General features: G+C 38.7%; 1 protein-coding gene across 1 annotated transcript in view; it reads left to right on the plus strand.

The window, feature by feature from the left end:
- Positions 1–22,007, plus strand: part of megf6 (multiple EGF-like-domains 6) — a 256,246-nt gene that overhangs the window by 70,510 nt on the left and 163,729 nt on the right. The window contains exon 4 of the mRNA XM_002933860.5: positions 2,014–2,118. Within this exon, the coding sequence (XP_002933906.3) occupies positions 2,014–2,118 (105 nt within the window). The remainder of the gene's footprint in view (positions 1–2,013; positions 2,119–22,007) is intronic.

The raw sequence follows: 22,007 nt of genomic DNA on the forward strand, positions 1-22,007 counted from the left end.
ATGCCAAGGAGAGGGCGGGGGGACGGTGCAGGCCTAATGACGCCTGCAGTTTAAATCCAGGCCTGCAAACAATCTACCAAATATCTGAAACGAATAGCAAAAAGCAAGTGACAATTGCAAAAGTATGTAAACTTAATATTAATAAGGACCAGAGAACCTCATTAAATAATTAAACTCGAAATGTTGTATTTACCATGGGGTTGCCACAAGTGGGCAAAGGTCAGATAACCCCTGGCTGCAGCTACAATAAATTCCTTTCTTATCTATCTCATGTATAAGAAGGCTGGCTGTTATAGGAAGGCTGAAAACCAAGGGCATCCTTTCTAGAATAACCTGCCTTCCTAATAATTAGATAGATAAGGAATGTAAAAATTTGAGTTAGATAATGTGACAGGGTTCTCCATTTATTTCCATTTCCCATCACACTTTTCACTATATTATATGTCATTTTAGATGTTTGAGTTGCAGATTCTATGTTGTAATCAATTTTAATGAGTTAACACTTCACATGACACTCTACTGCACAAATTGTATTCAAAAAAGTGTTAACGAAGTTTCATTAATCATCAGTTCATTAGTATCAGTCTTCATAAGTGTGAGTATGTGTGCAAGAAAGCTATTGCAGTATTACATTCAAAGTGGCATTTCTCTTTTTGTAAGGATTGTACTCACTTTTCACACCTGTTGGATTAGCACTTGTGTCACCCCCTTGGCATTCATTAGAAATATATATATATATATATAAATATATATATATATATATTTTTTTTTTAATAAATTTCAGCAGGCAAGAAAGCGGTAGTTCAAGCATTCAACAAAAATCTTGGTTTAGAGTATATAATAAAATATATAATATAGGCCCATATTATTCTCATTTCTAAGTTCATATAAATCATCTATTATCAATAAGATGTGCAATACAGTACTACTATATAGAGAACCCCCCTACAGATACAATGTGGTTGATCTCTAATATTAGCTCTTCTGATTCCCTCAGTTGCAGGGAAATTGACATTTATCTATAGTGAATTTATGAGGGCTAATCCATTCTAAAAACATTTTATAAGGATCTATGTGAGCTGATGAAAAAGATCCACTAAGAGAAAATATTTTCTTGGTGTAATATGATAGTTGACCTTAAAACTGAATTTTCTCATGATGTCTGTAATGGCATTCTATTGTGGTTTTAATTCTTTTTTAGCTTTTTGACTCCTAAGTTTATTTTGCCTGAGATATAGCTTTACCACGGCAATGTTACTCCTGGCACTATATTCACAGAGGCCTTAAATAGCAGAATGTCCCTGATAAATTAGGACTAAAGGTGGCTATACATAGGCTGAGCTGCCGACAGGCCAAGTTGGAAGTTTATGGGCCCTCAGTGGGGCCTCCCTGACATATCTGGCTGAAAATTGGGCAGATGTTGATCTGCTGGTTTAATGAGTAGCACATCTGTTTGTTGATGCAGTTGTTGTCTTGACAGCCTGTATCCCATCAATGTGATTAATCCAACATCGTCCAACATTGGGGTGGGGGGGGGAGATCCATTAATTTGCCATTCTTTCAATGTAGGGCAGCCTAAGGCTGATGCCACATGGGGGATGATTATCGGACTATGAAAAACCGCAGGCTGCAAATCAGCCCCTCCGCTAGCATCAGCCTCCTACCTCGCTTGCACCATGCGTTTTCCACAGGCCGAGAATCAACCTCAGCCTAATGGTAACTATCCACTTACCCATAAACCTATGCTGCTTTTGAAGTTATCAGACGTTATATAAGGCATTAAGACTGGGTTTTGATTTGATTTCACAGGGCTAGAGATCTGGTATTCTGGTTATAACCCTACCCCTAACATTTTGTGTCATTGACTTACAATAAGACAGAGTTGCACAGATTATAAAGAGTTGTATAATTAATGAAATAATAATGAAAGTGAACCTCGTATTAAGTTTGAATGAAATTAACAGCATTTCAGTGGAATGGCTCGGCACTTATATGCTGTATGTTCTCTTGCAGCGGCCTGCACCACTGGTGTGTGTTTTAATGGAGGGAACTGCGCTGATGGATCCTCCCAGCAGTGTTTTTGTCCAGCGGGATTTCAGGGGCCACGCTGCCAGTATGGTAAGTGATTGTTTAGTAACATAGGTGTTAGAAACAGTACATTTTTCAGGTAAGTTTTCTCTATCCATATATAAAGAAGACCGATTCACAGTTGTGTTCTTTTGTTGACATACTGATGACAAGAAAGGAGAATTGTATTGCCCCAAGGAGTGGATGTAGAGCAAATTTATTTTCTGTTATGTATGTGAAGAAATATATAGTCAGCTCAGTCTGGCATCCCGTTGGCCTGTCCAGAATGGATACAGAATGGAAAGCCCATGATTTTTCCACAAGACTACTTGCTACTAAACTACCGTTCCTCACATTTCTTTATGCCACATGCTTACTTTCCATGTAACACTGTATCGGTGACCTCATAGACTGTTACTGTATACATCTTTTCATTTTATTTCTTTGTGTAATGTTTTCATGGGCAACACATGAAGAGTAGTCACTTACATGCTGTATATTGGCTCCTGCACGCCAAATGCCAATAAGACATGAATGTGGGCTGTGGGCTCTGAAGCTGTGTGCCCAGTTCATCTTCCTATGACAGAGATATACAGGAATGGTTTATTTCAGGTGAATAAAAAAAGAGGTCGACCTTTAATTGTATCTCCAAATACAGTCACCTGTATCATTGGCATCATATGGACGTGTAAAGACTGATAATATAGAGCAATAAATATAAATACAAACAGATCAAACTAGCCATTGTACAAATACAACTAAGGCTTTTCAATTGTTTTTTAGTTACAAATAAAGCTCATTGGCATAGATAGAGAAATTCCATTTCTTTGGGCATCCATTGAATGGTGCTAGAGAATAAATATTCATTAGTGAAACTTTATGGTCCACACACTGATCTGTCCAAATCCTGTACAGATTGACTGAAATCCCCCTGAGCAGGTCCATTTCAGGCAAGTCTAGCGAACCGCATCCCTTTTCTTTGATAGGAAATTTGGAAACGTAAAGGGAAGTCTGAGAGATGGACAGGTCTGAACTTCATGGACTGCCTTGTTGCTTGCCTTGGCTAAGGCATTTACAATACAATACAATTTAATAAAATATATTTACTATGAATTAAGCTGCTGTTTTGTTCGATAGAATTTGTGGGGAAAATATTCGAAGAAGGAATATATTGTGCTCAAAATAAGCAATAAGAGGCCGACCAACTGGAGCCTCCAAGAGAGTCTGTGGGCACCTGCCTGCTCATGGTTTCCATGGGAAGCTCCTCTGATATTTTAATATAATCCACTCAATGTTCCAACAGAATGGGGTTTAGGTGAGAGGATGGGTAGGGGTGGTGAAGGGGGCTAATGGACACCTACTTGCCTTCCCGAGCCTGCTGCACATAAATACAGCTCTGATGAAAGTAGGTAGTGATGTATTGGAAGGTGGAAATCTCAGGTCTTTGTTATTTGATCAATTTATCAGCAATGTAGTTGCTGGCAAATACGTAATTCCCTGTCTTTCCTTGACCTATTCACAAACTAACACTCCCTGACCTATCCCAAAACCACCTATTCCTGCACCTTAATCTGCCAATTATCTGCCCTCTTGTAGACTCCACCCCAACCCCATGATTTGACCGCCCTGCTCTCTTCCTGCAGGTAACATTGTTTCTGTTTAAATCTTCTTGTGATGTATTTCAATGTTGTATGTTTGGTTAAACTCTCTCTAAATATGGCGGACCTTTTGTTTACTGTGAGGGTTAATCAGATTTGCATTCGGTATGTTTTTGTTATTTGAAATAAATGGAAATTGGAAAGATTGTTTTCTTGATATAACAAACTAATGTTCAGCAAAATTACGTTTGAATTATTTTTCAATTGCATTTACATTTCAATTTGATTTTATCAAACAGGTTGGAAATGAAAAACTGTCGTCTGCATTTGAATATCACTTTATCCATGTTATGTTGTTTTTCTGGCAAAAACAAAATAGAGATGGTTTTGTTTTGGGTTATGTTCAGTATAGCTCTATTCATAGCAATATCCCTGTGAAGGAGAATACATCCATGAGTAATATTTTGTCTTGAATGCATTTGTAAGAAAGCAAATGTTAATTCGAAGATACTTTGCTAAATGCATTAAATGTTATTAATGGTTTTAAAGTTATTTATAAATGTAATTGTGTAATCTGTCCCTTTCTACACTTCTGACTCCTACAGGAGAACTAAAGCCTAACTAAAGAAATAGGCTAAAAATAAAAACATCATGTTCTGGGCTTCTGTACCAGCCCAGGGCAACCATGGCCCTTTAGCAGGGAAGTTCTGTGCCCCCAAAGATGCCCCAGTAGCTCTCCATCTTCTTGTCTGCTGATTCCCTGCACATGCTCTGTGCTACTGTCACTTACTGAGCTTAGGGAGAGACTCACAATATACTGTATGTATAGAATATAAATGTCACAATATAATATTGTATCGGGAACAAATGAGAACAAATACTGACTTTCTTCTCCTGGACATGTTTGAGGCTGTACAATAGTAGGGACCTTTATATATGTTTGGTGGACTTGCCCTATAGCATCCACCAGTTTTCCACCTGCTGCAAAAGCCTAATACAGGTGGATAACCACCTTGCACTTTTGGCTCTTCCGAGCAGGAATTTAAATAAACCCCAAATACTGGCTGCGGCAAGAATTAATCTTGCCAAACATTACAACTTTGCAATACACATCAATTAATAAATATACGGCCTTTTAATGAGTTTGAATGTAATAATATGGTTTGGAACAGTTACCTCAGCCCGGCCCCCTGTTCTGCTGATCTGGCTGACTACTTTCAGACTTGAAAAAATGAAACAGTATTCAACTGCCCTCATCCTGCCTTCAGCCTGCATCTTCCCAATCCCACAATTCCCTGCACACTTGATGTTAATAAGGAATGAAATGCATTGTTGGCTGTGTAGTTCCTGCATGTTGTCTGTAAGCTGTGGAGATGTTATTGTTAAACAATACAGTATGATGTTAAACATCTGTGTTTTAGTCCCTCCTCCCCTGCCAGGATTTCAAATGATGTAGAAAGAAAAGAACTGCTTTGCAGCTGGATTTTAGCATTTAAAAATGTATTTATTTATACTTTTCATACTTTTTTCCTGTGTTGTGTGGGGCTCATTAACAAACATTGGTTTAAAGCTGGATTTGCCCTTTAATGGCGGACAGGGTGAATACAATAAAGAACCTACTGTGACTCCTAAAAATGATCACTAGAACAAAATAGTTACCTGTATAGGGTGTAGATTTCTTTTCATGATGTTAATATTTCTATACCCAATGATAACTTTCCCCTGCCCTTAAATATCAATCCACCTTACAGTATTTGTTATATTAATTGAATACAGATGGGTATTCAGAGATACCGTACAATACTTTTTCTGACAACCTTTTATAAAAATTAAATAAAAAGATTACAAAAAACACACGTTGTATTCTGTACTGCAGCCTCTCTCTCACAAAAGTGCAAGTATTCTGCTCACTTACCATCCAAAGAGATAAAGTGACATCCCAGAGGACACAAACTTCCTATATTAGGTGTTAAGCAAGAATTTCCCTGTTAGAGAAAGCCGAGAATAGGCAGCGACCATTCTGCACAAAGACGCCAGGGCTTTATTAAAGGCCACATTGCCCCATAGAAGATGTTTCCTCTGAGCAGCTGATTTGAATTGCAGGCATAAAATCACTTACTGCATTCTTCCACTACCTTACAAGTGCTGAATCAGGTTGCTCGTTCTTATTGCTTTTGCTACATCTCATGGAAGGAACTTTAATTGTTTTTCCAGTTGCCGTTTATTGTGCTGAAGTGCCCTAGCGTTGGTTCCAGAGCTTCCATCTGCGATACTCCTCGCTCAAAGGAGATTAGGAACAATCTGCTTCACAGTGTTAGCACTGTTGGGCCACTTATGGGGCAGAAGGGGCCAATTCCAGTGATGTACAGGCATAAAAGTCCAGGTGTTGAGAATCTCTAATCTTAAAGGGAACATAACATGAAACCCTTGCCTAATAAAATTCTAAGCAACTCTGCCATATACATTTGTTATTCATTTTCAGTAGATTTAAAGTTATTTATAAATGTAATTGCAACAGAAAGCAGGATTGCCCTGTCCCTTTCTTCTGAAACAGTCTTGCTTGCCTCTTCACAGGTCTGTTAATCAGCTGCTACATTGCTTCAATAGCTAGAACCACCAGTGCAGAGAACAGAAAGGGGCAGATAGATACTGCTTTTAGTGGAAATGTATAGATATATATGGCAATAGCAATAGAGGCTGAGAGTAAAGGCATACAAGGCATACTAATACAGAGGGGGTGAAGAGATGGAGTCGGACTATGAGGCTGAACCCCTTGATTGGTCCACTAATAATTTTGCATTAATACTTTAAGGGTTAATGGATCTTTCAGTAATTTAGACCTCTATACCTTATGTCTACTAAGAAATCATTTAAAAATGAATTAAGCCCAACAGGATTGTTTTGCCTCCAATAAGGTTCCATTATATCTTGGTTGCAATCAAGTACAAGGTACTGTTTTATTACTACAGAGGCAAGGATATCATCTTTAAAAATTAGAATTACTTGATTAAATTAGAGTCTATGGGAGATCGGCTTCCCGTAATTCAGAGCTTTTTGGATAACGGGTTTCTGGATAACGGATCCCACACCTGTACCTGTAGAAAGGCTAATGACTTTCTCAAACATTGTCTTCATGTCAATTGTTATTTCTGCAATCTGAGATTTTCACAATGAAAGAAAAGTGACCATGATTATTTTTTCCATTCATGAAAACTGAATGAAAAAAATGAATAGAGCATGTCAATCACATTCTCTCCATAGGAAGCTATACATTCTGCATCTTTACTGTGGCTTTTATTGTGTTCAGCTTGCTGAAACTTTCAGCATGTAGCAAACTGTTACTGTCAGTTTCTTTTCTGTACAGGTTGGTATTGATTTTACCTTCATTTAAAGTGAGCTGTATGTCCAGAAAATGTGTTAGAGATTTCTACTGCGAATGTAACTGTTTCACAACTGGTATTGGAATCATTAACCATTTCTTTCAGTTCATCATACTGAATGTTTACAGAATGCTGTGCCTTGTGCACTCATGTCTTGAGAGTCAAAAGGTGCATACAGGAAATATAAACCTCATAATTATAATTTTATTCCTGCCGAGTGATCGGTTAACTACACTGACATACGTTGGCCATATCTGAAAAATGGGGCTGACTATTTATCCCATGTAGCTCATGTATGGGGTTACTGGCCAAATCAAAGCTACATCAGTGGACTTAAAGAACTAGAGGAATAAGCAGAAGGGAGAAGGGTACAGTTGATAATATCAGCAAGGTTCCAATACAAATATTGTAGATATTATTCGGAGACCCATTATGCTAAAAGCCCCATAAAACACTGGTGCTATTTCCCCTAGAGTTTACTTAACAAACAATTCTTTGTTTTTTACAGATGAACTTTTTCACTGTAACAACTTGATTGTGCAGGCAAGGGACCTGTTATCTAGAATGCTCGGGACCCAGGATTTTCTAGATAAAGGGTCTGGAATTTGGATCTACATACCTTAGGTCTACTAAAAAAATTATTTACATGTTAATTAAACCCAGTAGGATAGTTTTGCCTCTAAAAAGGATTAATTATATCTTAGTTGAGATCAAGTACAAGGTTCTGTTGTATTAAAGAAAAAGTAAATCATTTTTTAAAATTTGAATGATTTGATTAAAATGGAGTCAATTGGAAATGGCCTTCCTGTAATTCAGAGTGATTAACAGGTTTCTAGATAATGGATTCCATATCTTATACTTCTCAAGCTAGCATAAATCCATGTTGATGGCAAAACCATCCTGGGTATTAAACATTGACGATACTCTGTGTTACATAAAAACACCTTCTGTGGACAACTCCAGGTGCCAAGCTTTTTTTAGATAGTAGATCCCATACCTGTTCTTGGAATTATTTGGCCAGGTTGTGAGAAACTGATTATGCTCAAGGGCATCTTGTGTCCACTTGGGATTGAGAATTAATAGCACAGTTGATGACAATGATTATCATGGCTTTAGTCATTTCAACCACATTTCCAGCGTTCTTATTTATTGTATTTATTATAACACTTGTCCTCCCTGTGTGTAATTTTGTATATTGTAAGATTGTACAGTGCTGCATACCCTTGTGGCGCTTTATAAATAAAGTTATACATACATACATACAGTACATACATTCTTGCTTGGTGTAGCAGGTTCTAAGTACAGAGTTCCTTACCAACCCCTCTTGCTTTTTAGTGTCGGACTGAGGTGTCCAGAGCCTAGCAGGGCTGCCACCCTAAATGCCTTCACGCCAGTTGTGCACCCGTTCCTCACACTTACGTTAAGTTGTGTAGTTTACACTTGTGGCCACCACCCTCCACACATACACGCACACGTGCTGTGTTACTTTTATATGTGGCACAAGGTTAAGGCAGGGAGCAGACCTGGAGGGGCCCAGATTTTTTCCTGGTGACCTGTCAGCCCAGTCCAGCCCTGTTGCTTTTCCACTTTCCCTCACAACCAAAGTATGCCTTGTGCGCTGCCAACCATAAATCTCCAAAGTTTCCTTATGCCCAGAGTTTTAATTGGTCCAATTGTTTTTAAGGTCCCCCCAAAGTTATAAAAGGACTTGGCAGTTATAAAGATAATTATTCAAAAGCCTGCCTCCCTTTAAGAAAACTGGGGAACTTGTTAGTGAAAATACACTTTCTACTAAAATAATATGCACTCTGCCCATCAGGTGGTAAGTGCTTAGTTCTCTAACATATGCAAGCTCTTCAGCTTTTGGATAAGCAGTCGGCTACTGCCGCAGTAAATAAGTTTGCCATGCCGCCTGCCTGTGCCATTCCATATCATACATTTTAAAGTCCTCTTACAAGAATCCCACACCCAGCATGGACACTGTCCCCTGTGTCGTTTTCATTACCGGCTGCATCTTACGATATACATTCCTCGCTGATTCCCAAATAGAAGAGACAATAACACAATAAGGTGCTTCTTCTCCCCCATGTCCCAGCGCACAGCACAGCCTTTTCTTTCTTTCTGTTATTCTAATGAGTGCACAAAATGCTTCTCCCAAACAGAACTGGGAAGGAAAACAAAATATGTTTGGCGCTGAACTGCTAAAAAGGAAAACACAGTGCCTATAATGCAAAAACAGTTGTCCGATATTCATGGACACTTTATTAAAGATATAATACACCTTATTCTTAGGCATGCAGAGTTGCCAATTTAGTGAACATTTCTGTAGTCTGAAAGCATGTAGCCTATAGAGTGTTCCATAGTAAAGTGGTGGGTGTGGCTTATTCACTTGTAGGTGTGGCTTGTTTGAGTCTGTTCATAAAACAGGCAAATACAGTTCATTATAAAGTAAATGGAAGCATTCTAAAATACACATGATAAAGCTTTGCCTTTTATCTCTTACCCTCCCCTGCCTCAAGCTGTGTATCTCATCACTAATTTGGCATCACTCATTATTTTCAGCATTCATTTTCAATACTTACAATGTTAAACTCCAGAGATCTTAGGTAAAGGTTGATCCTGGGTCAATTATTGAAAAAATAGAGAAGAAAGAATAACCGCCACTAATAGACACACTACATATACAGTATTCTGTAATCCTCTCATCAGTGTCACTGGTCCTGAGTACCTAACCCAATCCCAGCCCAATATTAATGGCAGTTCCCTTTTAAAAAAAGTATTTTATGTTACTGAATTATAATTATGAGTTAGTACTTTAGCCATTTTAATGGATGATATAATGTGATCCTGACACTCAAGTTAATCAATTGCCAATGCCGTATATTTTATATTTCCAGGTTAAGGATATAGCTTCTCCTGGGGCACCATATGCACCCCAGTTTCCTTTATCTGTTAGGCGAAATGATCAGAGCACTTCTTATCTTATTATTTACTGCCAATCTATATAAATGGACAGTTCTTCATTTTTCAGTTTTTATTCTTTATTGTTTTTGAATTATTTGCTTTACTTTTTTTTTACTTTTTCCAGGTTACAAAACAGAGTTACTAACCCCGACAGCAAAAACAAAATTTGCTCTTTGAGGCTATGATTATATTGTTATTACTTTTTATAACTTACCCTTCTTTTCAGACCTACTCCTATTTATATTCCAGTTTCTTATTCAAACCACTGCCTGGTTGCTAGGTTCATTTGGACCTTAGCAACCATATAGCTGCTAAATTCCAAACTGGAGAGTTGATTCATATAAAGCTAAATAAAAACCACAAACAATAAAAAATAAAGATCAGTTGCAAATTGTTTAGAATACAACATACTAAAAGTAAATTCAATGGCGAACAACCCGTTTAAGGAAAACCCGCAGAGACCAGGTAGGCCAGCATTGCCTTTCCATGGGTGAATGTTGCTTTCGAGAGATGTATCTACTGCTTTCCTATTCCACAGTGGAAATTCTGGGGTTACTTTGTTTTTGATGCAGTTTTGTTTTGCTATACTTACTTCTTGTCATTCTGTAAGCGAATGATTGAAAGATTTTCTGGGACACTATATGCCATAGAGCAGTAGGGCACGTGAAATAAATAACTAACATTGTCCTGGACTTGCTTTTTCTATAAGAGGACATTAGAGTTTTAGTATCATTTACAGGATGGCAGTGCACAATCTGTTCTTTATCTCCAAACAATGAGCCGCAGGTTGTTATTGCAATTCAACTGTATATAGAGCATAGTGAAAACTGCCTGCCTATGTCGGCACCCTTGCCTGGCATAAATCACCAATCACTCTATGCGCAGCTTTTTCTAATTACACACTATCTTTATTGCAAATGGAAATGGTAGCTTTATTTATGCTTCTTTCATTATTGCATAAATCTCAGCCAATGGCCATTGTGCAAAGCGCTGGCAGGGCATGTTAGCAGACGAGTCTGTCTGTGCTCGCCGTCTTATCATTTAGCAGTTCTGCGCTGCAGCATATTGGGATAATTTTAGTGTGACATGGAATCCATTCAGGCGAAACTATAGGTGTAATGGAATCAAAGTGATGGTTTTATTCTGGGAAGGAAGGGGGGGGGGGGTCTAACAGCGCCATCTATAGGACAAAAGCTAAGTAACCTTTGGTCTTTACCATCGTTCTACAGAAGATATTTATAGAATTTTAGTAAATGTCATGATTAGCTGTAGGCATACACTGTGCATGTCATATTTTAACTCTTTAAGACAGTAATAGAGATTTTTTTCTTATCTTTTTTTCAGTCAAAAATAAAACGGAAACAAAGAATATATATTTCTTATTTTTAATTATTCTAAGAAGCCCCTGAATTTATGTGTTATCTTGTTATCTATAAGTCTGGAATCTTTCATTCTGCCACATATTGATATGGCTAAGCTGGCCGGGTCACTAGGCAATCGGGTAAGCCACCATAGGCAACCCAACTGGCCCACCCTCAAGCATGAGTGCGCACTCACATAGTGATGATGATGGGGAGGGGTTGAAAAGATGAGTGAGCATCGGGGAGCAATGGGGTTCATGAGTGGGACTCGAGGGACTTGAGGGCCAAGACTAGGGGTAGACAGACAAGAGTCTAGCTCCCCCTCCAGCGTTGTGCCCTAGGCACCTGCTTCTTCTGCCTACCCCTAGTTATGGCCCTGACGTACATTGCTCAGTATGAAGCTTTATTTAGGAAGGGAGGTTTATTTTCAAATTTACTTTTTGCCTAAAGCAGACATAGCTGTAATTTAGCAATAGATGGAGGCCGTTTTGTATAGCAATAGAAGTGTAAAAAAAAAAAAGCAGAAAACGTAGGAAAGTGAGCCGAGGACCTGCGTAACTGGCAGGCCGAATGGAGTGCAATCTAGGTAGAAGGCATTAAAATTGCATGTATTTGTGTCTGCCAACAAATAATCCACCTTGCATTATACATTCTGGAACATGATGTATTGCTCCCTTCAACCTAACAAGATATGTCAGACAACAATCAGACGCCCAACACTATAAATTATTACACAGAATGTTACACGTTTGAAGTGTTGTCCTGGAAACCATTGTAATATTATACGGTATCATTTGTTCCGATCAGGGCAAAGCATAGTCTTTAATTTTAATAAGAAACCTCTGATCCTCTATTTAATTACCCTACTGCTTCAGCAAAGCCTGTTATTTATATGTGGAGTTAGCTAACTGATTTAGGCTTATAGCACACTGTGCGATAATCTCATAATCTATTGTGATTGACTGCCATAGCAGAGTATGGAAAAGGATATGCTTATTGGCACATAATGGCAGTGACAGAACTCTCTGTGTGAGCAGAAATGGCTGGTCTGCCAGATTTATAATGTAGGGTCCTAGGTTTGATTCTGGCAGGGCTCAGTCTGCAAGGAGTTTGTTTATCCTACCAGTGTTTGCATGGGTTTCCTCTCACACTATGAAAACATACAGAAAGGCTCATTCTTATTAAATTGACCGTAGCATGTGAGTGAATGTATTAGGCATTTTAGACTTTTTAAACTCCACTCATCTTACTAATTCACTTAATTCAGTTTTGATTTGTTGCAGTCAGTGGAGGTGCATGTGTTAAATGACAGCAAATTTCACTGACAAGGTTTCGGCATCTCGGCATCAAGCTTTTCCATGAGAGTAGAGACTGTTATAAGAGCAGAGTAAGGACCAAATTTATATTGATTTTAGAATAAGATGATGACAGAAGAAGACAGGATGGTGTGTACATACTTATTACATACCATATTGTGTTCTTTTTTAAAATTAGTCTTTGCAAATGAAGCAATCAGTTCATTATTTTCTAGTTTTTTCTTTTTTATAAAACACTTGTGTCTCTTCCTTTTGCGTTATAGATTTTAAATGTTTCTTCAACCTTTCTATAAAAAAAAAAAAGGATTCCTCCACCCTTTTCACATAAGCTCATTCAGTTGAGATAAGGCGCAAAGACACTCTTTGAACTTATTATTTTTTTGCACGGAAAAACCTGATTCCAGGTCCAAGCCTACAGCTGAGGGCACCCAAGGCAAGGCCCTACCCCCATTACTGCACACAGCTACCTGGGATTTTTTCTCATTTAGTTTTGAGAGTTAAGGAAAAAGAAAAAAGAATGAACATTTAAAATATATGTGTAAATTAAAATCAACAGATTCTTAACTGGAAACTCTTTTTCCCCCTTGAACACACTGAGCTACTAGTAGCACCTACTTTTTCACAGCTACTAAACTCCAGAAAATATCCTGCCATAGGCAATAATAAGAATTGCTTCTGCTAAAACACACATAGAGACTGTCAGTAAATGATCAGCAATGTCTGCTTTAGAAGCCATGACTAGTAGTTGCTACTAGTATCTCTGTGTGTCTTCACCCTAAGGGGAACACCACACACATAATGAAAAAATGATAATAATATAATTCTATAGGTTTGTAATATACATTTATTCAACATTTTCCAGATATTTACAGTAAATAATTGATCTGAAAGCCAGGGCCGTATTTATAGTTTGGCAGCCGAGGGCCTGTGCTTAGGGCGGCAGCTTTAGGGGGAAGGCCCTTGGGTCCCTATATATTTGATAAAATGAAAAACAATTAAAAATAAAACACCTCCCAGCCACTACCTGATGATACTTGGACAAATCCGACGGTGGAGCTGGAGGGGTGAGGGTGCAGAGCGAGGCGTACCCGTGCACATAACGTCACTTCTGCGCCCTGCTGAAAGCGGCATCTGTCTGTCTCTTTCTCTTTTCACTATGCTTCTCTTGACAATTTCAACTGTCTGGCAAAATTGTCTGTTTTATTCTGTTTCTATTCTTTGCTCAGCTTGTCCTGACTGTTGAAGCAAATTAGCTCTCCTTTATCCATGTTCTGTGATTAACAGATCAGTGGAGACTGTGGAGTCTGGGGCGTAGGAGAACTGACTGTAGCTACATTGCTTCAACACTAAGGACAACTTGTGCAAATGATATGGCCAGAAAATACAGCTTCTTTCATTAGCAATAACATTTGAAAATACACTGTACAGGTATGGGATCCCTTATCTGGAAAGCCATTATCTAGAAAGCTCCAAATTACTGAAAGCCCATCTCCCATAGACTCCATTTTAATCTGATAATACAGAATTTTAAAACTGATTAACTTTTTCTCTGTACTAATAAAACAGTAGTTTGTAATTGTTCCCAACTAATAATCCTTATTGGATGCAAAACAATCCTATTGGGTTTAATTAATGTTTTATTGATTTTTTAGTAGACGTAATGTATGGAGATCCAAATTACAGAAAGACCCCTTATCCGGAATACCCTTGGTGCCGAGCATTCCGGATTATGGATCTTATATCTGTATATGTTTTTTCCAATGAAAGAAATGTAATTTATTTACTCATGCTAAATTTCATAGTTTCCATTATTGGGTGGAGCTGATCTTTAATGAAAATATTGGACACATCTTTATAGGAGACAAATATGCCAGGTAATAGGGGTAAGGTAATCAAAGTCACTGAGTTCGCACAGGCCTAATAAATCATAGCAGCTAAACAGATGTTGCCATCAGTTACTAGAAGTGGTGCAAACTATTTAACTTTTATTACATGACTCATAAAGAGTGAGCACTGACATCTTAAGAAAATCTGCATTTGTATGGGAACAGTGTGCAGTATTTAGTAATCAAGAGTAGTTTGGGAAATAGATTTATTTTCTGCCTTCAAGCTAAGATCCTGGCTAACTTTCCAACAAAGCATTCAGACCACAGAGGTGGGAGATTCTCCTAAAATCCATTTTTAACATAACTGCGAGATCTGCAGATAAATTAATAGTAACTGGACAAATGTCAAAGTTGGAGTTTTCTCCACAGGCGTTTTTGACCCACCCATCACTGCCCTCATGTGAAAGAAAGGCAAGCCCAAGGCAATAGTGTTGCCACCTTACCACTAGTGGGCATTCACTCAAATGGCACAGGTGCCAACACCTTCTCCAAAGGAAGATACAGCTATGCCAATTTCAAACAGGGTAGTGCCTGTGTTTATTCACAGAAGGGGTTTCCCACAAACAGGGCACTTTTTCAGTTTACAGAACATTGAGTAAAGTACATCTTTCTGCCACCAGTACATACTGGCCAACTGGCAGTCTGAATTCCTTCAAAACCTACTTTTTGACAGTGCCTCAGTTATTATTAGGTCAACATACACCAGGAAAATTGCAAATATTTAAGTCACAGTCTTTTTTCCTAAGCTCTTTCATCTGCACCCACTCAAGTCCTACTTCCTAGGCAGACAGCTAACATACAGCCTCTCCCTTTTGTCACAGGTGACGACTCATCATTCCCAACAACTGTACTGGCTGTTCCAGCCTCAGTAAACACAATCCCTGTTACCCTCTACATTTGCTTTGTCACATAGAGCATACTGGGAGAGAAATAACTTCCCTTTAGAGTCTTCCCAGCTACTGTTTGAAAAGCAAACACATTTATCCAAATTCTGTGTTGACACATGGTACATGCATGCCAAACGGTTTCTGTGCAGTCTTATATCTAAATGATCCACTCATTAGCCATGCAGCAACTGTAAGTCATATGTGTTTTATAAATGTTTAGTTTAACAAGATGATAAAGCAAATCTAAAAGGCAGTTGTGTGGGGAGAGACAGCTACACAACATAAATATGCCAGTCGTTACACATGGCACAGAGAGAAGCTGTTTTGACCTTTTTGTCCTCTTATGTTCACAGTACATGCCCCTTTGTGTCCAGCATCTGTGTGCAGCACCAAGTCAGAAAATAATTGCACAGCCATACAAAAATATAGAGATGAATTCAAATTACAAACCAGCAGGAGAAAATCAGCAGCTCTCAGACAATTAGGGGAGCAGGAAATTGATGGGAAACATTTTAATTGCAAATTATCTGCTGCGCGAAAACCAAACTCTTGCCAAAAATATTAACATTCCAGCAATAAAATTGTACATATTGTTCTTTTCTTTGCTCGTTACACCAGTAGGTATGAAGTCAGCGCTGGAGCAATAGATTTGTCTTTTATACCAGTAATTTGATTTTCACTTAGATTGCAGATTTCCATCACCTGTCTGTTCGCAGAAGCCATCTGTTGTGTGTCATCCAAAATCTGGAAGCAGGTGTTTCCAGATGAAATAAATGGCATGAATCCTGTGCTGAGAACATTCGTCACGCTCTCCCCTTCCCCCCCCCATTTGACAAATAGACAAAAGGTATCCATGGGCGTTACAGTTGTTATTGATAGAATGGTTTTGCTTCATTGCGTCCATTGCCGTTTATATTATGCAAATGAACACAGAATGAGACATTGAGAATGTGAAGTTTATATGGGACTATGGGTCTATGGGTTATGAGGGTGCTAGTGGTGGGGTGCTGGCTAGCACATCTTCCCTTCACAGCACCCACTATAAGAGAAAGTACAAATATGTGGCTTTCAGGCTGTTGCTACACCCTCACCTCTCTTTGGGATGGAACAGGAGAGTAACAGTTTGGACATTACTGCATTGGAGCTGAGATGATTTAGTGTAGGCCCTCTACATGATGTTTAATATTCAAGTCAATGAGTTAGTATTGAGTCATTTAGCTTCTCACAGGTGTAGCAATAACAGAACGGAGCACTGGTTGCCGACTCATGCCGAGTATTACTATTGCACAATATTCACTACTCACTAATCTCCTTCATACACAACTTTCTATGTCTCTTTTCTTACACCTTCAATGCCCCTATCATGTGGAAGAACACTGGCAGAGTGCCATTGGCCATTAAGGGGGACTCCTCTATTAATAACGCCTTCTTCCTAAATCTCACAGTGTCCAGCATGCAGTGCATGGTTTTGTCCTATAGCCTCCAATGTCCCTGTCATATGGAAAAGCACTGGCAGAGAGTCTTTAACAATTGAGGGGGGCATCTCTCTTAATAATGCATTCCCCCTATATCTCTGTGGTGTCCAGCATATAATTCATGACCTTTTCCTTAAGCTCAAGTTCCCACAAACTTTATCCTGAATGCTTCAGTCCCTAACTGGCGCTCAATCGCCTGGGATCAACTCCCCAGTGACTCACTCCTTGTTGGGGCAACAGACTGTCTTTGCTGGCTACCCTGACTATCTCTTACTCCTAGAGTGAGCTGACAAATATCTCCTTACTCAATTCCTAGCCCTGGCAAGGTACATCCTCTCACCTAGTCTGGCTCTGCAGATGTTCAAAGGCCAAAGAGGAAGTGCCTAGCTCTTGCACTTTCTTATATAGGCTCCTGAAGGGAAATCCCCTAAATACCAACCTTAAGGACTGGTGCTACTTTCTAGACAAACAAAATATTTCCTTACTATTTACACTTTAAAATATATTTCACCTCCTTACAAAAGGAAAAAAGGGGTGGATCTGTGTCTGGCCTTAGGAGAAGTTAGGAGAAGAGTGACCCTGGGTGCTTAAATCTATTGGCGCAGCTCTCAACTGAATTCATAGTGTTTCATCCAAACTCACAAGGATTTAACCTTCATTAGTCTAATTAGAGCTAATTGCTAAGTGGTTGCAATGTGATAGCACTTACGGGTTAATATGAATTCAGCTGCAAATACATTGCCTAAGGCTTCATACATATGCACATGAATTTGATGGCCAGGGGATATCTGTGCATATCAATGCACGCCAACACAATTTTTAATTGTTCTATTATTGTGTACCCAAGGGAGCCGATACTAGGGCTCACTTACAAGTGCAACATTTTCTTGCAATACACAGTTTTTTTTTACCCACAATACAGCATTTTACCCAGATTTCCAATGTAATTTTGGGTGCCCACAAAATAGCTTGCACACAACTTACCATTGTGCAAGGGCATAAGCACCCGTGTGAGCAACATTTTAAATGGACGCAGTTATGTACTTTGCACTTTATGTTGGCATTGTAATTGTTGCACCCATAAATACACACCCACAAGGCAGACTGTTCCATTAACACTTACATTGCTGTGCTGTGTATTTTTATGCGTTATGCCACGCTGCAACCCAGACTGTGGCATTGGTCCTCTATACAGTTCAAATTGATTTTCCTTATTGTCCATTGAAATGTGTCAGGGAAATACAGTATTCCCATATACTGGCCAGTTCAAACGCACCTTTTTATGCTACAAGGCTTTGCTTCAGAACTCTTTGCCTTGGCAGGCCTTGGCATTTAATCAAGCAGAGAAGAAGACATGCTGTGTGTAACAGTGTGTGTGTGCTATGGAGGAATATAAATCAGTGTGACAAGTATGCCAATAAATGTTGCTCTGAGCCATACCGAACTAGGTATGGAAGATGCAGCAACTGCCTCTAAATGTTCCTTCTAAGCATTCTCTGCGGGAAGGTGATGGAAATTTCAGTTCATAAAGCAACAGGTTGCAAATGACTGTTCTGTGCAGTGCTTTGCCATGGTGTTTTAGAAATATAAGGATATTTCCCAAAGTCATGAATTCTAGTCATATCCTGAACCCTGGGACATACGCTCCTTAAATCACTTTTATTTGTATATGTGTCTGTAAGTGGCTGTGATAAAGTCGGCGTACAAGGACTGATATTCAGTCAGTATCGTAGCTTAACCCAATCGACTTTGCTGCTGGTCGGACTGCAGGAGTACCAAGGGAAGCAAGGTGCCAGGGGGCTTGTACTTAATGCCTGCTCAGTATAGATACTCAGTAGGCACCCCTTTCTTCTATTAGCCCTGTGCCCTGCATCCTGTATCATATTTTTATCTGTGTGCCTCCAGTACTTACACCTCTGCAGTTAATATATAAGCTGGTGTACTTCTAGATTTACCTGCTTTCTTTTCCATGTGATGTGTTTCATATCCCCCCCACCCATACACAGGAAAAACATTTATATTATTTCTTTCACCTTTGCTCCAACAGATGTGCAGCAGATAGAGACTGATGATCCTGAGTAAATTTCTAGGTGTAAAACATACATAAAAGTATAGATTTTACATTATACCAGTCTGTATCAAAATGAGAAAAATGTCTCGTTTGATAAACAATCGGCACATTGGTGTCTCGCACAGACGCGGAAGATCAAGCAATTCCCAGCAGTGCTGTCATTTCACATTGCAATTAGTGGGATGATTTATTGAGATATTATATCTGACATGAAAGAATATACTTTGTTTTGTATCTCAGCTTGTAAGTGATAATCTCAACTACTGTTTGCTACATTGAAATGTTCTACCAAATCCTCACCCCTGGTGTAAAATCAAAATGTCAGCTTCAAATGCAAGATGCCTTAGATCATAACTGAACACACATACAAGGCAGAATTCTCCACACTGTTTATTGATCCATTTGCAGAAGTAGTTATTTCATTAATAATTTGTTATTTTCTAGTCTGTTTTGTGCCTGACAGTAGTCTTGATGCAGTTTATCAACTGCTTTATACTTTGCAGACATTACCATCATATGTAGTCTGTTGGACAGGGCCGCTTTTAAGGCTGGGAAATCTACGGTGATGGTGAGGATTAATATGTTTTGTAATAAATGTTCAATTTGTATGAGGTGGTAAATGATGGTGGTCAGGGGCAGGCTGGAAGAAGTTCTAGTATTATAGCAACTGCCTAAAATATGGTTCAGTTTTTGTCATTGCTAATTCCCTTAATGTCCATGACTTGTAATACTAGCAGTATAGGTATCTCATGTGTCTTTTTCAGGTTGGAACTAAGGAACCCTTAAGGCACCAGCCCGGGGTAAAAGGTAGGCGATTTAAGTCACTTGGGGGTGCCTAACATTTTGGCACCCCCAAGTGACTTTGCCTTTCCTTCTTCTTTAATGTGAGGGTACCCCAAGGCTCTAAACTTGGTCTGCTGCTGTTCTCTCTATGCATTTATTGTTCTTTAAATATCATTAGCATTCAGGGATATCAAGATATATTTATCTACCCCCTATCTTCAAACATTCACATCTCTAATTGCCTCCCATCTTTCTGTTTCTTAAAGTACTGCTCTGCCTCAATGTGAAACTAACAACTAACAGCGTTGATCATCTTTTCACTTAAACATGGCCAAACGTCCCCATATAAAATTACTTCTGATGGCATGCTCGTTAACTCTGACTGTGTGGAGTTCATATGTGACTCTTCCATCTCCTCCAGAAACCTGGTACTTTCTCCTGCACAATACAGCTTAACACAACATCTCTGCCCCAGCCTAGGCTACTGCGTCTTGGCCTTTCTAACTCCCACTCTTTCCCACTTTAGTCTGCCTTTAGCTCTGCTGCTAGAGTCCTCCTAAGTTTACCTAAGAGAGAACAGGCTCCTACTCTGTTGAAATCATTATTATGGCTACCTGTTAAGCAAAGAACAAAATACAACATCTTTCTTCTGACTTTTGAAGCTTAAATGTGAAATTCACCTTTTTCAGCAAAACTGTAATGACACATAAAACCATCAAAAATGTGTAAAAAAAAAAAAACCTGCCAAATTTAGTCAAATGGGAGTGGTATTTCGGGGGTGTGGTCAAGAAATTTGACGTGCTGCAAGCGGCATTTAGTTTTGTCCCACTTATCGTTTTCAGAATGTTGGGAGGTATGATAACAGACAAATTTATCTAGTAAAGCTGCTCAGATTCTTTGAATGACATTGAAGGTATCAACAATATTAATATCAATAATGTTATAAATTATTTTTTTTATTTAATTTTTGTTTTGTTTCTGTTTTGAATTAAAATGACATAAACAATTCGTCCATAAAGAATCCATTGCTTATAAGGCAACCACTGTAAACAGCATGTATTACTCTTCTGTCTGTGGTTTACCCAACCACTTGTAACCACATTGTAATTGAATATATTCTTTATACTTATGTATGTTCCATTATTGCATTGTTCCTATCTGTTCAATGAGTTTATAAGTGTATAACCCTACACCTACCAAAAGCAGTATATGGGAAACAAATACACATACATACATGCCATTTTTGGCCCTTGTATTTGGATCTGCCTATATGATGGGTTGAGAGCAATTTAGCCAATCAAGGTATCTAGATGTGTTTGTGTTGTTTTAGTACATTGAGCCAGAATCTGTAATATTATCTTTACATTGGTATTAAATACACAGATATTGCTCTGGTTCCAGCGAGTTTCTCCTACAGAAGTTCAGCAATATTTTCTCTGCATTGTGTAGAAGGGAGTGCAGTGCACTTTATTGCTGGATATCCAACCATTGTTCCACACTAGATTAAACACATGTTTTGCAAATATCAATCTGTTTTTGCATTGCATTGTTCAGCCATAGAGAGCTCACAATTAACATGATAAATATAAGATACTCAATAAGGAACTCGTTAACTCGACCTGCTTGGATTTTTCACCGGTTGCTAATCTTCTCAAATGAACAGTTTTAATCTATGCAAATATTACAGCGCTATGTCTAACAGAGGAAAGTGTGGCAATATGTTCCGGAGCATTAGCTGCCTGATGTCCTCAGTACGAATCATAATGAAGGAAAAGGTGGAGATGATAGACACCAGCAAGATATGAGCAGAAAGGAGCGTTTATTGGAATGTTGTCAGAAACATGGCTCAAACTGCTTTGCTATATAAATCACTCCTCTCTCTCTCTGCTTCTCTTCTGTATAAACATCAACTCTCCCTGAGCCTTCCTTCTACACAAATCACTCAGTTCTCACTTTGCTTTGCCCTCACAGCTCTCACTACATACTTTTTTTTATATAAATCACCCAGCTTCCACTCTGCTCTGCCTCCTGGATTCACATACGACTCTCACTCTGCTTTGCCCTCTGTATAAACCACCCATCTCTAGCTCTTTTTAGCCTTCTTTATAAGTGATCCATCTCTTATTATATTCTGCCTTCTGTATAAACAAACAGCTCCACTCAGTTATGCCTTTTGTATAACCAATAAGCTTTCACTCAGCTTAGCCTTCTGTATAAAC

The sequence above is a fragment of the Xenopus tropicalis genome, chromosome 7, assembly GCF_000004195.4.
Source record: "Xenopus tropicalis strain Nigerian chromosome 7, UCB_Xtro_10.0, whole genome shotgun sequence".
In the NCBI taxonomy this organism is placed as follows: Eukaryota; Metazoa; Chordata; class Amphibia; order Anura; family Pipidae; genus Xenopus; species Xenopus tropicalis.